This window comes from Centropristis striata, chromosome 13, assembly GCF_030273125.1.
Source record: "Centropristis striata isolate RG_2023a ecotype Rhode Island chromosome 13, C.striata_1.0, whole genome shotgun sequence".
Lineage (NCBI taxonomy): Eukaryota > Metazoa > Chordata > Actinopteri > Perciformes > Serranidae > Centropristis > Centropristis striata.
Window position 1 is genome coordinate 24434486 of NC_081529.1, and position 16126 is coordinate 24450611.

Consider the following 16126-nt stretch of genomic DNA (forward strand, 5'->3'; position numbering starts at 1 on the left):
TGGTTTAAGACCAGCAAAGACTTGGTGCCACTGTGGAACCGGTTTTCCTGGCTGAGAGCCAATTCTTTGGCAGTCAATAATCACGGAAATGGTTCAAGATTTGGCACCAGTTCCGAAACCCGCTGTCAAACTGCCTTGGTGGAAAAGGGGAAAGCTATTAGAGAACCCATGTTATTATTGACACTAGTGGCTGTGAAGTGAACTGTGGAACTAGGATGCCTGCTACTTGCTCCTCAATAAGAAAGAAATCTGTGTCATATCTGCAACATCCTTCTCACCAATGCCAAGTTTTACCATACAAAAAGCCCCACACAGTGTATTGTTCAGTGGAATAGTTTTTTATAAACATAAAATCCTTGACTTCAGCTGCAGATAAACAACTCGCACATTCCTGTTGAATCCAGGTGAGCTTCTGGGGTGCCACTCTTCTGCTTCGGGATAAATTGATGGTGTTGACTGCATACATAAAAAATAAGAAAAGCATTTATTTTGTAGTGACATCAAACTCTTCTGTACTTCTACAGGTTGAGTTAAAATTATTTATAAAACTTTATTTTTCTCTTTTCAACTGTTTCTCTTGGAAAACCTCCAAGCGATAAACCCAAACCACAAACATGGTACATACATTGAACAGCACACAGAACCATCTACATCATCAAAAAATACAGTCTACAGTGGAACAAAGCTTTTTTTTTTTTAAATGATGAGAAATATGGTAATGAAGGATATATCACAAGACTGTCCATGTACAGGAGCTTGAGATTTCAAAAACAGGAAAGAAAGAAAGATACAAAAAAAGATGTTTGAGGAAGAAATGAAAAGTTAGATGAGGGAATATCTTTAATACTGTAATGTCTGTTGGACAAACACAAAAATACATTGTAAATTCTTCTGATTTCCAGTTTGTCCGTGTCCTTTTTCAAATGGTTCTTCTTGTGATACGAGACTTGAAACTTCTGCTCAGACTGAGAAGGTATTTGTACGTATATCCTCAACAGGGTCATGCAAAAGGGGGTTACATTCAATAGGGGGAGTGCCAGAGAAACAATAATAAAATAGAATTATGATAGAGAAAATAAATTCATATATTCTGTATACATTAATAATTTTTTGATTTGGCTTATACATCTGCTAAGCAAAGCGATTCATTCCTGAGGTGCAAGGCTGTTGACATATTTTCTATTCAGCGTGTGATGTGTGTGTGTGTGTGTGTGTGTGTGTGTGTGTCAGAGGAGGGAGTGGGGAAATAGTCTCAACCTTTTCTAGTAAATGTACTTTTTTAAGCATAGCAAAAAGAGGATGCAAAAAATAAGCTTGTCCGAAAAACAAAAGTCAGACAGAGAAATGACACTAAACCCTTGAGCTCTACATGTGGCCCAGTGGCTGGTGAGTCTGTGCAAGCATTCAACCCTGCGTCTGTGTATCTATGTACTGTCTGCCTTGCATCTTCAGCTGCTGGTGCAGTCATGTTGACACACAGAGACTTTTGCCACAGTGTCATAACACAGGTACAAAGACAAGTGGACGGATAGGCAGAAATGTCCGGAAGGGAGACAAATATTCAGGAACACTGATCCTGACGTGAGTTCATCAGGTGAGTGGCTTCAAGCATAAAAAAACAGCCATTAGCGGTCAGACGGCGAAGATCTTCCTCACACGTATTTAACGAACCTGCTCTCACAGAAATCCGTGAAATAGCCACGGATTTCGCTTAACTCAAAATCCGTGGAATAGCCACGGAATCACTCAAATTTCCGTGAAACTGACACGGATTTCGCTACAATGCAAGTTAATGACAGTCATATCCCGTGGCTATTCCATGGATATTTGTTCCTATTGGTTTGTTCCAAGTCGCATGACTTTCAAGGTCCCGGCGGTCAGAACAAAAAATATGGCGGACAGTTCTCTCATTTTTTGTGAAAAATCAATATTTTGACTTAGTTTCTGCATAAAAATGGATTTTGATCACATTTCTAGTGAGAAATATATGTTTTATTTTCTAAATATTCACTCAGTGAATGTACATAATCACTTTGTATGTTGGAATAGCCACGGGATATGACATGTCATTAACTTGCATTGTAGCCAAATCCGTGTCAATTTCACGGAAATTTGAGTGATTCCGTGGCTATTCCACGGATTTTGAGTTAAGCAAAATCCGTGGCTATTTCACGGATTCCTGTGAGACCATGTTGTATTTAACACACATCACAAGAACAAAACGCCAACCGCCATACCTACTGGTGTGAAATGTGGTGCAGAAACAACAACAGAACCAATAGAAATAACGACTGTCAGTAGAATAATGCGAGGTAGCATTGATGAGGAAAACAGAGGGACCTGAGAGGACAAGCAGGCAGCACTGGGTAAATGCTTAGATTTGCATTTCTGTGTACAAACAAAAGACAAATAGCCTCGAGAGAGCGAGGGAGGTGCATGAACTCCCCTTCCTGGGTTTCAGCTGGTGAACAAATCAGAGCAAATACATCGTACACCTGCGTGTGTACCGTGTGCTGATGTGTGTGCTGTCAGTCGCAGAGAGCAAAGAGAGCCGCTCCTCTGCCTTCAGGTTAGTGTATACGGCTTCGAAAAAAACTGCAGAGAAATGACTCCGATTATGTCGAGAGCAAGAGCAAAACTCTTCATTAAAGTTTCTTTTTTGTCCAAGGGCAAGTTCAATGTCGCTATCAAAATAATGATAACCCATTTACAAAGCAGAAAATATAACAAAAATAAAAACATTCAACTGTTAAAATTACTTCATACAGTAGCATCTTTTTTAAAAATCTGTTCAAAATCAATTGGAAATGCATGCACAATGTGAATGAACAATACCTTTTCTTTCCTTTTGCACAATACTGTAACATTGTAGGTGTTGCTTTATACCTAGTCTGTTTTACAAACACTTATGGGCACAAATAAAACTAAGAGAAGTCACTGACATGCATGCTCTCAAGCTGAACAGAAAAAAAAGTCACAACCATTATTAACATTTCACATTATAGCTATCTGAAAAAAAAAAAAGAATAATGAGTTGAATTAAACCATGAGAAATGTCAATGCGAGTGGGGACAATTGGGAGGCAGGGTTTGTTTGGTGTCATCACAGGGTTAAATGGTCAAGGGTCAGGACTGTTGGCCGCCCCACTGGCTCTCTACGGGTCGCCGGAGGAGCTCCTCCACGTGCCTCGCCACGTCCATGGTGTCGTCCAGGTCGAAGTCTCCGTCCGCGTCCAACATAGAGTCACTCCTGCCACAGGACAAAGAGTGGAGCCAGACCACACTCAGACAAGCTGGCAGCACATTACCAAAAAAAAAAACAGCACGAGCAACAAGACTCTCTCACACAAAACACACACACACACACACACACACACACACACACTCATATACAAATACACAAATACAAATACAAATACACATACAAACACACAACAGCTGATATGTTCAAAGGGCTTGTTGACTCACATAGGTGGGTATATGCCGTAGGTGTGAGGGTGATTGACAGGTGCTGGGGAGGCGCCATGATCCATATAGGTTGGATTGCCGCCTGCTGGGTCTGGATTGGCTGTAGTAAACCTGCACACACACACACACACACACACACACACAAAACCAAGATAAAGGTCTATTAGTGTATGTTCAGCAGTTGCCTAAGCAACTACCCTCAGCGTGTTTTCCAGGCCTCGCTGCATCATTATGGACATTCTCTGTACTGCGGGAGAACCAACTGTGGAGACAGGCAGGGAGCAGGGCTTGCTAAATAACAAGCCTAACTCTAATGATGAGCGGAGGACGAGCTCGCTCAGGAACCCTGGCCATGCTTAATTGGCCTCCTTCAACTGTAACAGCTAGCTAATAGCTGATCTGAATTCAGGGTCCAATATGTGGTGATTACTTCTAAATGTTGCCACAGAGGCGGACGGCAGGGATGAAAGAGTGGAGAGGAATGGAAGAATGGGATGAACGGCAAACAGGAAGCTTGGTACTTACTCGGGCACCACTTGTTTGATTTGCGGTTTCACGTATCCATCCACTGCTTTGGCTTTAAAACAAACAAGCACAGGGAGAACGATAGCTCAGTGCAGTGATCACACAGCGATCAATGCATCCATTCACTGAGAGGGCTTTCAAGCCGGTGTATCAAATTTTGAAAGTGATAGAAGCCGGTGCAAAAAGAAGGTTGCTTACACAGAGGTGGGGTGTAATATTTGGAGAAAACCTCATCCTTGGGTCTGTCGGGGTAGAGGAACAGGAGGTGATTGAGATCGCTGATGCGGTCAGCCAGAGAGCGAATGGAGAAGTCTTTGGTTGTGTAGGGCATGAGGTTCCAAACCATTCTCTCACCTGGAGAAACATAGCAGCAAAAACAACAACTTAATCAGTCTATATCCAGAACATTTTGACCCTTAAGGTCTTGGGCTATTTTAGCCATTTCTGACTTTTCATTTTGCCTGTATACACCACCAAAATGTTTGCCATGCCATGTAGGTATCATTCTTTTCAGCACAATCTCACCAATATGACCTGCTAATTCTTTTTTAACCCATTGAGGCCTGAAAAATCGCTGGGCGATTTTAAAATAAGCCTCTAATTTTCTGGAAATTCTGGAAAAATTCTGGGAAAAAAAGTGTCAACTCTGCTACAAAATAATAGATTTTTCAGCCTCTGTAGCAGATAGAAATGAAATTCAAAAAAGTATTTGAGAGCTTATACAAATACTACAAAACGACGTATCCGCTTTCCAGGCTTCAATGGGTTAACTCTTAATGAGTTAACACTTTCAACTCAAAAAACACAACAAAGAAATCAGATTTTGAAAATGATGGACTTTTTTACTTTCAAAACACAATCATGCTCAATGAATGAAACTTGAACGTCAAATAAATTTAGAATAAAAAATGACAACTAGATGTGATCCTCATTTTACCTCTTATATGGAATATTCACTATGACCATTATTTCATGTGTAACAGCAACAAAAGGGTGAAACATCCAAGGGGGGTGAATACTTTTTATAGGCATTGTACATCCATAAGGCGTCGTATTTAAATCCTCCTGACCTAATATCGACATTTCACCAGTACAACCTGTTGTTTAACATGTCCTGCAACATACCTGCTTTGTTAGGATTTTCTGCCACCCAGGCAATTGTAATTCCTCCGATCTCAGAGTCACTAAAGCGCAGAAGGAAAGTACCGTTGGGTTTAGACATCAGCATGTCCTGAGCCTGCTGCTTGTTCACAAAGCCCAGTATGGCTCTAAAAAAATGAGAGACAGAGAAAAAGAAATACATTAAATCTTTCATGTTCATTTCCTCACCATTTACCGTCTTTATTTTAATCCTGGTTAACCAGGAAAAGCTGCTCCAGCTCCCAAGGTTGTGATGGTAAATCATGAAAGTGTATTATTGCCTGCTTTGTATAGACTGAGAAATGGGGACATTTACTTTCACAGTACACACAGTCCTGCTAAATTGAAAAAAAGTTAGAGCTTGATTTGAGTTAGAGCTTTTATTCTTCTGTGCTGACACATTTTACAGCTAAAAAAATAAAAAAAAGAACCCTCTGCAGCCTCCTTACCCGTCATTCCAGTGTGGTTTGAGATGCTTTTTTGTGAGTTCCATCACGCCATCAAACCACTGCCAAAATGTGAAGTTCCTCCCTGGCAAGCTCTCCTGTAAGTGAAAAAAAAACATGTTTTTTTTAAAAAGCACACAGGACATGTACTTTAAAAAGGTTTTTCACATTTCCTCTTGTCCATCCACATAATAAATACACAGAACATCATGTCCTCAACCCAGTTGCATTCATGATATAACCAGTGTATGTGTATATGTTGTGTGTGACAGGATAAAAAGAAGAGCAGGTGAAAGTGTGTATAGCTCGTACAGCGGTCTGTGAAGCGGCTGAAACTTGATGTTCCTGTAATCTAATGAGACTGATGGTGTGTGCTGAATGTGAGAGTGTTTTCTGCAACCGCCAGCTGCTTTGAGCCAGAAAATGAAGCCTCCAGCCTTTCACTGTTTGGAAAACAAGCCCATTAAGATGAAGACCTGGCCACCAATGAGGCGCGCTCACTCAAGTCGACTACAGAATAGGATTGTAGGAGCACCGCTAATGGAGCACGAAATATATATCCGTGTGAATAACCGATACTAAACGACTCCGTGGAGAACAGCATGCAACCTACAAGGAGCAAACCCTTTGCAAATATGAGAGGGATCCATACATTATGATCACAAATCATTAGTATGCTCTTTATATAAGCTGCAGGAGAGGAAGAGGCTGATGCTGACCCTGTTAAATTGTGACCAGGTCATGGTCATGTTGCGGTAGTCCTCAGGGTTGTTGCTGGAGCTGCTGAAGGCCTTTTGAGCCAGGAAGACCAAGTTCTCCTCAGACAGGCCTCGGTTACTCTGCACCTCCGCCTTGTACTTCATGTTGATGGCATCACACAGCTGAGGCCACAGCACCTTATCTGGCACGAGGAAAGGCACCCGTCCCTGTAGGCACAGAGGAGACGGCGGAGAATTTAAACACGCTTTATGGAGTCGTGGATAAAATGTGCACATGTGAGCAGATAAACAAAAGCACACAAAGCTATTTCCAGAGAATATTGCATCATTGTTTCTGCAAGGATTATATGTTATCATGTAAAAGTCATAAAGTAATTACCGAGTAGATAGACAAAAACCATAAAGGAACAGTACAATTTTAATCTAATCTACAAAGTCATTTTTTAAATTAACTGATTAGTGGTTTAGTCTATAAAATGTCAGAAAACAAGAACAAATGCCCATAAAAGGTCCCTAGATGGCGGGATCTCTTTAAGATTGCTTTAATTGTCAAGATTGATACAGCAATTTAAAGAAAAGCTATGAATCTAAAAACTGGAAAATTTTGATTCCGCAAATTATTTTTGTTTGATGGTAACGAAATAGTATACATTTAATACTGATGACTCTATATGAGCTATACAACCAAACAAGACCTTAAGCAAGGTTTGATTTCCCCGCGGAAACAGCCAAACCATTTACAACATGCAGGTGGATATTTTTCTTCTTCAGAATTGTATTTTTGGTGGTAATGTCTGATATTGCGGCAGGATTTGCAAAGAGAAAAAGGAAAAAATGACAGAAAACAAAAGAAAAAAGTGCGCTGTCAGTTTTCTTAAATGTTCATTATTTTTTGATAAACACAATTCCCATATGGTCAAAATAACGCCGCCTTTATTGACAGTGTTTTGGTGTGTCTTTAACTGAACAAAACTATTCTTAAAAAGTGATGAATTAAGGTACGTTTGTTACAAATACCTGCTAATTTTAGGTGTTTCTGATACATCAAAATACACGGTTTCCCATAAAGTTGGAATCATTTTGTTTTCAGAAACAATCAGTTAATTGTAATTTTATTTTCATTGTGATATGTTTGGAAGAGCTTGATTAATAAAGAAGATATATACTTTATCAGTCAAGAATAAATCCCATTGTCACAATTGTTTTATGGAAAGAGGTAAAAAAAGAGGTAAAAAAAAAATGTATTCCACTTTTATGAGCAACCGTGTAATAACAGGCTAATCTGAAAGGTTAACTATCTCCAGATAAAATCTACAACACACTCACACACACACAAACGTTTACCTACCGGCTCTGCAAAAGCGTTGTCCCACAGCACAGTCGCTGTGGCATTATTGTCTTGGCTACCGTGAACTATCACCACTACAGGAAGTGATAACGTCTGTTCAGAGAAAGAGGTGACACCATCAGGATTCACAGAATCAAGAATGCTGTGACAATAAATACTGCAAAGCCTTCTTATAGATTTAATGGAAAATAAGAGCTTTTTAATAGAAATCATAAAACAACTGGGAAGAAGAGACAGGAGGAATGGGCTGCAAGGTTATTATAGTTAACGAAAACTAACGAAATAACGAAAACTAGAATTGAAAAAACATTTTCGTTAACTGAAATAAAAATAAAAACTAGAGTTTTAAAAAAAAACCGATAACTAACTGAAACTGTATTGTGTGGTTACAAAACTAACTAAAACTATCTAAAATTATAGTGAAAATGTCCTTAGTTTTCGTTTTTGTCAACTTTTTTCATTCATAATTCAGTGTTTCTATTTGAACATGCAACACATGGTAAATATGTTTACTGAGACTTGGATGTCTACACTCCAACCAAAATTCAAAACACCCAGAACTGTAAGAGTTAATAACCTTATTGGGGCTGAGATGATAAACCAAAGGAAATAAAGGAAACATTTATTATGAACTCTTTGAATCTGGCACCCAACACATAGCCCATTACAAAAAAACTAACACTAAAACTAATAAAAACTAAACAAAAACTAAGCATTTTCAAAAAATAAAAACTAAACTAAAACTAGAAAACTCACTCTAAAAACTAACTAAAACTAACTGAATTTGAAAACAAAAATTCACAACGAAATTAAAACTAAAACTAATGAAAAATCCAAAACTATTATAACCTTGATGGGCTGTACTTGAGTTTGTGACTTTGGTTAATAAAAATGAACACGGTATTCTGTCAGTGTGCATCCAGGCTAAAAGCTTTCTTACCTTCACTTGAAAAACAAGCTCGTTGCCTCCAACACTAAACTGGGACTCGAACAGAATGGTGAACTTCTCCTCCGTGACAGATTCTGCTCCTCGCCTGTCCGATCGCTTGATCCTCTTCAAAGACTACATGAAAGATGACATGTGTAAAAATGAGAAACACTGGATATACAGTGCATTTGGGCTGACAATGCACACATCCTACATACAGTACATGCATGCATTATTCAGTTTTAGTCAGACTGCAGCAGTGACATGTAAATAATCCATGGAGGTTCTCTGAGGACTGTTGCTAACAATATGTGTAATGTAGAGAGGAGCTCTACTGAGGTTGCAGACTGATCCTGCAGATAATACCCACAATGCACTTGACAATCACACTGGATGCTGCAGCAAAGTTAAGCACTATCTATCTATAAAAGCAAGAAGCGTTTCAAAATATCATCATTATTTATGTAATAAGTGTTTTATGGAGTTGCAGGCGTTATAGTGGTCTGCATGTAATGTACAAATACATACTTCCTACGGGCACTGCACTGGTTGCTTTTAATTCCTCCTAAATTGTATTACATTATTACATTTTCTAGGTAACAAGTAGCAAGTGAAGCTAGTTCACCCAAATTAAAAAAAAAATTACAGTTATTTACAGTTGGAATATTGCCATTTTTGCCTTTAATTTCCAAACTGATATGGTGATTACACACATCTTGGCAACTGCTTCTCCTAAAAGCTACAAACTGCAGATCTTGCATGCCAGGTTAAGCTGCACTCATGTACCAACCCATTGACAATGGGCTATTTTACCCAATTCTCTTCACTCGAGAACCACTCACCATGTTCCTGAAGTGGGCGCTGAGAGTGCCTGTAGTCTGGTGGTACTCCATCACACAGTTATTGTTGAGAATTTCTCCACTGCTGTCACTGGATAAGAGAGACAATCAAGGAGGGAGTCAATTAGCTGTAATATCTGACGCACTTGAGTGCTGGGAATTATCTTGTTCCGAGAACAAATTGAAACAATAATTATGCTTGTTTGGACCGCAGGGGCTGAGTGAAACATGCAAGGTGTAGAAATGACAACACTATGTTCTCTCCAAGAGAAAACACCAAGCAGATGTCTCTGGGCTGAGAAACAGCAGATGACGTCTGAGCTGCTCAAACATACAACCACTGGCTGCATGGCTGACCTACGGTCTTGGAAGGTTTCTATTTGTCAGGAGGAATGTGGAACGAGGCTGTGGAACAGGCTAAATGTGGATTCTGCATCCACACCATAGATTCCTCTGAGGCATTGTTCAAGTTCCAGCCATGTCTCTGTGGTGAGGTCTGGACACACACTAGGCCAGAGTTCATCCTGGGATCCTGTACTCCGTGGAGAAAACTAAGAGTCCTTATCTTAATGGCGCCATGGGAGCTCGTTGTGGTGTCCCAGCTAAATGAAGCGAATCCTCCCCAAAACGAACCCATCTGTGTTTTTACAGCCGCTTAAAAAAACCCTTATTTTTGTTTCTATTGAGGCAGCGCTAATAGTTATGAAGGACGCTAACGAGTATAAAGAACAACATGGTCCACTTTATGAGGGCTGGATGGTGCAAACAAACAAAACTTTCACCCAGCAGGATGCTGTTCATGTCAATGTGAAAAGTCAATGCTTATATTTTTTATGTTAGTTACCTCCCCACTGCACTTTATTTACTAACCAAAATGAATTAGTTTTGTTGCCTACACCCAACAAAACTGCAACCACAAGGGTGCTTATTTTGGAAAAGCTCCTGTGGGCTGTATTTGAGGGTAGAAACAGATGACATATGTGGTTGTATGGATTGGAAGGAATCATTGTAAATTAAGTAGAGTTTCTAAAAAAATGTGTACTCAAATTAGAGGAAACAGCCAGGGGACATGTTGTTGCTATAGTGTGAAAAAGCTCTTGTGTGTAACTTCTTGAAACATAAGATCAAAAAATATTTCTATGCATAAATTCAAAGTAAACCATATCGCTGAAGTCTGAACCTTTAGCGAAAAAGTATACTTTTCGCAATTGTTTCTATTGTTTTCAGTTTTTAAATCCATGGCATTATTAGGCATTGTACTTACTTCCTTGTGTTCTCGTTCTTCAGCAGGGCCTTGGCTTGCTGTTCACTAATGATGGTAGCTTTCACCTGCGGAGGGTTCATATGAACGTTCAACTTCCCGCCCACTAGGAGCCGCACTGTAGCGGCAAACTTGGTTTGGGTTTTTAGCACCTGTGGAGGCTGTTTCTCAATGATGAAGGTGCTGTGAAGACAAAAGAGAATTGATTAGGTGGCTCAGTTAATTAAAGGTATACTTTGCAGGACCTACAGTCCACTATGTGGACTATGTGTATCTTTCTATGTACTACAACAAACACTTGAAGCAGAGTGACTCAGCGACTGTCCATCACTCAAGTTCACTGTTTAGTGCGTTCCATGAACGAATGACTGAATATACACTGCTCCCTCGCAGTAAAAGGATCTCAGACAGTCTCAGCAGATGGTTTTTGAAACAGTCTGCAAACAAATGACTTCAGTCATTCACTCATCGAGTCCCTGCACTGAATTAACAGATCGCTTCAGGAAGTGACCCAAAAGATTCATTTTTTTAACAAAACACTGACAATGACACAAGACTAATGCTTTGAATGTATTAATTATATTTCAAGTGCACATACAATGTGTTTGGTGTGAAATGCTGAAGGCAAACTATTTACTCCTTTCAGCTCTACTAACCTGAAGATTTGATAAGCCTTTAAATAAATAAATAAACCACTTATAGATGCTATTGAAGTCAATTCAAGTAATCATCGTGCATTCAACCAACAGGGTCAATTTCTTCTGACATAGTCGGTGTGATTTTCTGTCTAGCTGTCTTTGAATTACCTCATTAGCACATTCAGAGAGTGAGGAATGAGAGAATAGCAGACACAGATTAAGCCTGCAGACTCAGACGCAGCTTGGAAGCAAATATATACTGTTGTTATGAACCCACGAAGCCCCCTGATCTGTAGCTCAGATAAGTGGTGATGGTGAACATTCTCAGCCTGAAACCTCCAGGTCCTCCAGGGGAATAAAGAGGGGATGTTGTTAAGGACACATAACCTGTGTTTGTACTGTGCATGATAACAGTGCATTACTGTGTGGGCGCAGGCTCGTCCGTGGCCAATCGGAAATCGCTGTGACAGAAACATGGCTTCTCAATGTGCTACGGGTCCCTGCAGGGACAATCTTCAAGGAAAGTTGGAGAGGATACTGTCAAAAACTTCAGATTACTTCCTGTTCAGAGACGCTGGAGGGCTAAGAGAGCCTGGCAGATGTGCCTTCAGGGCCAAAAAATATGACCTGCAGCAACTTTCATGTGCTCTCGCTTTCATTAATCTCTTGCACACTGCATTCTCTTTGTCTCTGCAGATCTTTTTATGTGCTTTTAACTTTCATCCTTTGCCTCCGGGCACACTTCCATACAGTCATACTCTCCTTTCTTCTTCTACCTCCTGAGAGTCTTCTTCTACCACATAAGCTTCTTCTTTCCTTCATCCATCTTTCATTCTGTCTCAGTCAGTGCTCAGACGTGCAGACAGCACACACATGTTACTTGAGTACATTTATTTTTTTAAACTATGGACCACATCATCACTACAGTCTTAATTCTCACCTGGATGATGGAATTTAATTGTTTATGCTTTCATCATTTCTCTGTAATAACCACTCAGTGTCTTTACAGTCAGTAATCATTGTTAGTGGCAGAGTCAGCCATTCCCTTGCTGAATAAAAACAGTTTTTACATGCACAAGTGGAATTTTCTCTCAGTAAACACAGCCTCACTGCTTATTATTCACTGTCTTTACACAGCATCAGAGCAAGTTTCTGCTGATGCAAATGAAAATGCAATTAACCACAGGAAATGCTTTTACTCTCACTGTACCAAACAGTACTATTAATTCTGTTTAAATCTGATATTTCTGCATGGTTGCAAATATAGATTGGGCTACACTAATATTATACCAATGACTATAAAAATAGATTGCTAAAGATGATCCCAAAAAAGTGCAGTACCAGCAAAATTCTAAATCTCTTCATTCAAACTGAGGATTTTGAGTTTTTTTGGCTGTGCTGTAAACAGATAGTAGTTTCTGTTTTGACATTAACAGCTAAAGTAGTCACCAAAACACCACAGGTGTCCCAGAATAAACTAAAATGGGCTAAAATCTTTAGAACTGCAAAATAACCTTACTTTTTGTAAGACTTAATATTAAAAGAAATGTTATTTTCTAAAACAAGAGAATACGAACAAAGACGCCCACGAACGGCCAACATATCCACTACAGTGTGCACTAGCACTAGTAAAAGATCTGTTGAGCACAAAACTAAGTAAGGACTTGCTTGCACAAATGCCCACAGTGTGTGCAGGAAATGGTGATGCCCCAATATACAAAACAAACTCCTGCACGCATGCTGGGGCTGATATACTTGAAATGACATTATACTGACCTACATCCATGGCCTTAAATCTATCTAGTCAGGAGACACACACACACCTGGTGACCAATGCTGAGATGATATCTGTGATTGTACTGTTGAGTTCGTTGAGGAGCTCTTCGATGGGGCCGGGGATGGGCAGCTGTTGTCTGAGGTGCTCTGCCCTCCGAATCTGCTGCCTGTTTTGCCAGATAGTTTCTGCCAGCTTCTCACACCTGGCACACACACACACACACACACACACACACACACACACACAGTCAGAGGTATCATGTTTCTTACAGAAATTCTTACAGCAGAAAGTTTTGCTTATGCAGAACAACTATGAATCTTGACAACGTCTTTGTTAATAGCAGCCAATAAACTTTGGAAATAAGCCCAGTGGAAGTCAATTGAAGGCTTGTAAACCTGTGACCCTTTGCTTTGTGAGGGAGTCGAGTAGCTGTGATCTTGGTGGGAGGTGGAGGAAAACTCACCAGGACTGCAGGATGTCCAGGCCTCCCTCTGGCGGGCCCCCGTTGCCTGCCAGCTGTTGCCGTCTCTTCCACTGAATCAGCTCGTCATCCAGAATGATGGTCTGCTGCTTCCTCAACAGCTGCAGTGTTTTCTGGTGCTTCTCTGCAAGGTCCTGCAGAAAAACAAAAAGTAGGAGGTTTGACTTCCAATCACACATTAGCACTCTTGCAGGCACATTTTTTTCTCCCCCATGTGTGCATGTTCGTGTCTTACCAGTCTGTATTTCTGTAGTGTGTTCGCCTCTCTGGTCAGCCATGCCTCCACAGTGGCTCTCTTGCTGAGAAGGGCGGGCTCCCGTAGCTGTCTGTCAGCAGGGGGCAGCGTGGCCAGGCTGGTCAGCTGAGCTGTGGAGGGGTGGGGTTGTTGCCATCCAAATGGGGGAGGGGAGGGGACGAGTTAGAGAGGAAGGGAGGGAAAGAGAAAAGAGGTAAAAATCTTTAACCTGTGCACGTACAGTGTACATACATGCAAACCCAGGAGGAATAATGATTTACTCAGGATAACCTCCTCGCGCATAACTCAGATGTCAAAAGAGGTGGGTGTTGTTTTTTTGAATGGTGCAGCATGTATGCAAAGGTTGCTGATTATGGACGCTCTGGGTGTTTGTTTTCCCATTGCTGATCTATAGGATCAATTTTATTTCAGACAGCTGTGAAATTTGTGTGGTGTGTGGAGGTATTTCACACATATTTCAAAGCTATGACATATACTCGACTCAAACCAGTTTTTAAAACCTGCACTGCAGTTCACAGCTGGACACAGTCTCTTCAAGTCACACTTAAAACCACTCAAGGCTTCAGCTAATGATCAATTTCAGCTAATGCTAATTCATTAATTTGTCAATTAAAGGGATAGTTTGTATTTTTTGAAGTGGGGTTGTATGAGGTACTTATCCATATTCAGTGGATTAACTATAGTAGTAATAGCACGTCATCAATTTGGAGAAGCAGACAGGAGAGTTGGCACAGAAGCATACTGCTTTGGACAGGGACAATAAAACAGACTTTAGGAAGGCCTACCGAAAAAACATGCATTTCAGTTTTCTGTCAGACAACCCTTTCTAAACTTCCGTATTCCTATGCATTACTGCAACTGTGCTGTCAGCTGTTTCGGTCAGACTTTCCACAGTTGAAGAGACAGAAGAGACGAGGATACCTTCATGAACCAAAGTTTAAAGAAGACGGAAACTTCAGTAGAAACTGGAAGCCAAGAAAGAGACTATCCTGACAGCAAGGTAAAGTGGTGAAAACATTCTAAATATATTGTAAACTTAAACTGATTTTGGGCCTTTTTTCTTTGAGTTGAGCGAACACCTCCTGCCTGCATCTCCAAACTGAGGTCAGGCTGATTGCTGTCCACTGTAGTTAATATACTGACTCTAAATAAGTACCTCATACAACCCCACTTAAAAAAATAATATCTGACTTTCAAAAATATCATTAATATAGTGAAACAGTGAAAAGGTTTTATCCAACGTACTGTCCAAAACTCTAATCTACTGCATTTGTAATGAAATAAAAGAGAAAAGCAACAAATCTGCACATTTAAAAAGCTTGAACCAGCAACTGTTTGGCATGCATGATGAATGACTCTGACAAATAACTAATTACAAAAACTGTTGACTTTAATTTCCTCACAGTCTAGCCAGTGAAAACATTTGCATTACTTTAGAGCAGCAATAACAACATTCAGGTCTCACCCTGGATGCGGAGGCTTTCCTGGTACTGGATGATGAAGTACTCCTGGTTGTGTTGGAGCTTGCGCAGGTCATTCTCAGTGTCCTGGGTCAGCAGGCGGAGCTCCTCAAAGGCTTGGTTGATCTGTTGGTATTTCTGAGACATGCTGTCCATCATCCCTCCCACCGGAGAGCTTGACTGTCAATTACAAAGTGAGATTGAGAGACAGGCCCAGAGGGAAACGGCAGGTTTGGAACAGCAATTGGTATGGTTGCATAGCCTGGATATTGTCTGTCATTGGGTTGTTTATGGTAGTTGTTAGGGGAAATGGCTGGCCGCTGGTGAACTGAGCTGAAATCTGTGGGGGATGGAGCAGGGATAACCAAGCGGGAATTGATGCATGGACATCTGCGTGTGGCAGTTATTTGACTGTAAAATCCCCAGTGACTACAAGCTGCAAATAGAGAAGCAAGAAAAGCATTTGCTTATCATTCTGAGACAGACTGTGTGGCCAGTTAAGGGTCTGAACAGGAACACTATGGTGCCTAAAGGTTCAGACTAAACAGGGTGAAATTCAATCAGTCCAAATATGCATTCCACTAATAGAAAAGGCATGTTGTGACTGGAAATCAATTCTCCCCAGGAGTTGCTGAGAGTCACACGTTTTACGCACAGCTGGCTTTATGGTTTTATAACTCAGTGCTTTTTATAAACTATGAAATATTTGACTTCCAGTTTTCCATACTGCAGTGCTGCAGTGTAGACATCTAAAATGTTTACTTTCACATGTCCATTTCACAGCATGACATGCAGGTATCTCATTTATAATAACACAAAGGAATCTGCAGACCTTCAGGGC

The 16126-nt window shown here is 40.4% G+C and overlaps 1 protein-coding gene across 3 annotated transcripts in view; it reads right to left on the reverse strand.

The window, feature by feature from the left end:
• Nucleotides 1-340: 340 nt before the first annotated feature.
• The window catches only part of stat5a (signal transducer and activator of transcription 5a), a 74964-nt gene continuing 59178 nt past the window's right edge, over nt 341-16126 (reverse strand). For 2 of the 3 annotated variants that reach the window (XM_059347553.1, XM_059347555.1), the window contains 15 exons: nt 15291-15465; nt 13805-13935; nt 13552-13703; nt 13135-13290; nt 10677-10856; nt 9416-9503; nt 8586-8708; nt 7646-7738; nt 6298-6504; nt 5582-5676; nt 5118-5260; nt 4191-4346; nt 3993-4044; nt 3468-3578; nt 823-3249 (listed from right to left, as the gene is read on the reverse strand). In XM_059347553.1, the coding sequence (XP_059203536.1) occupies nt 3126-3249; nt 3468-3578; nt 3993-4044; nt 4191-4346; nt 5118-5260; nt 5582-5676; nt 6298-6504; nt 7646-7738; nt 8586-8708; nt 9416-9503; nt 10677-10856; nt 13135-13290; nt 13552-13703; nt 13805-13935; nt 15291-15465 (1986 nt within the window). In that variant the 3' untranslated portion in view covers nt 823-3125. Of the gene's footprint in view, nt 457-822; nt 3250-3467; nt 3579-3992; nt 4045-4190; nt 4347-5117; nt 5261-5581; nt 5677-6297; nt 6505-7645; nt 7739-8585; nt 8709-9415; nt 9504-10676; nt 10857-13134; nt 13291-13551; nt 13704-13804; nt 13936-15290; nt 15466-16126 lie in introns of those variants that run through there. The other variant, XM_059347554.1, reaches the window with a different exon arrangement.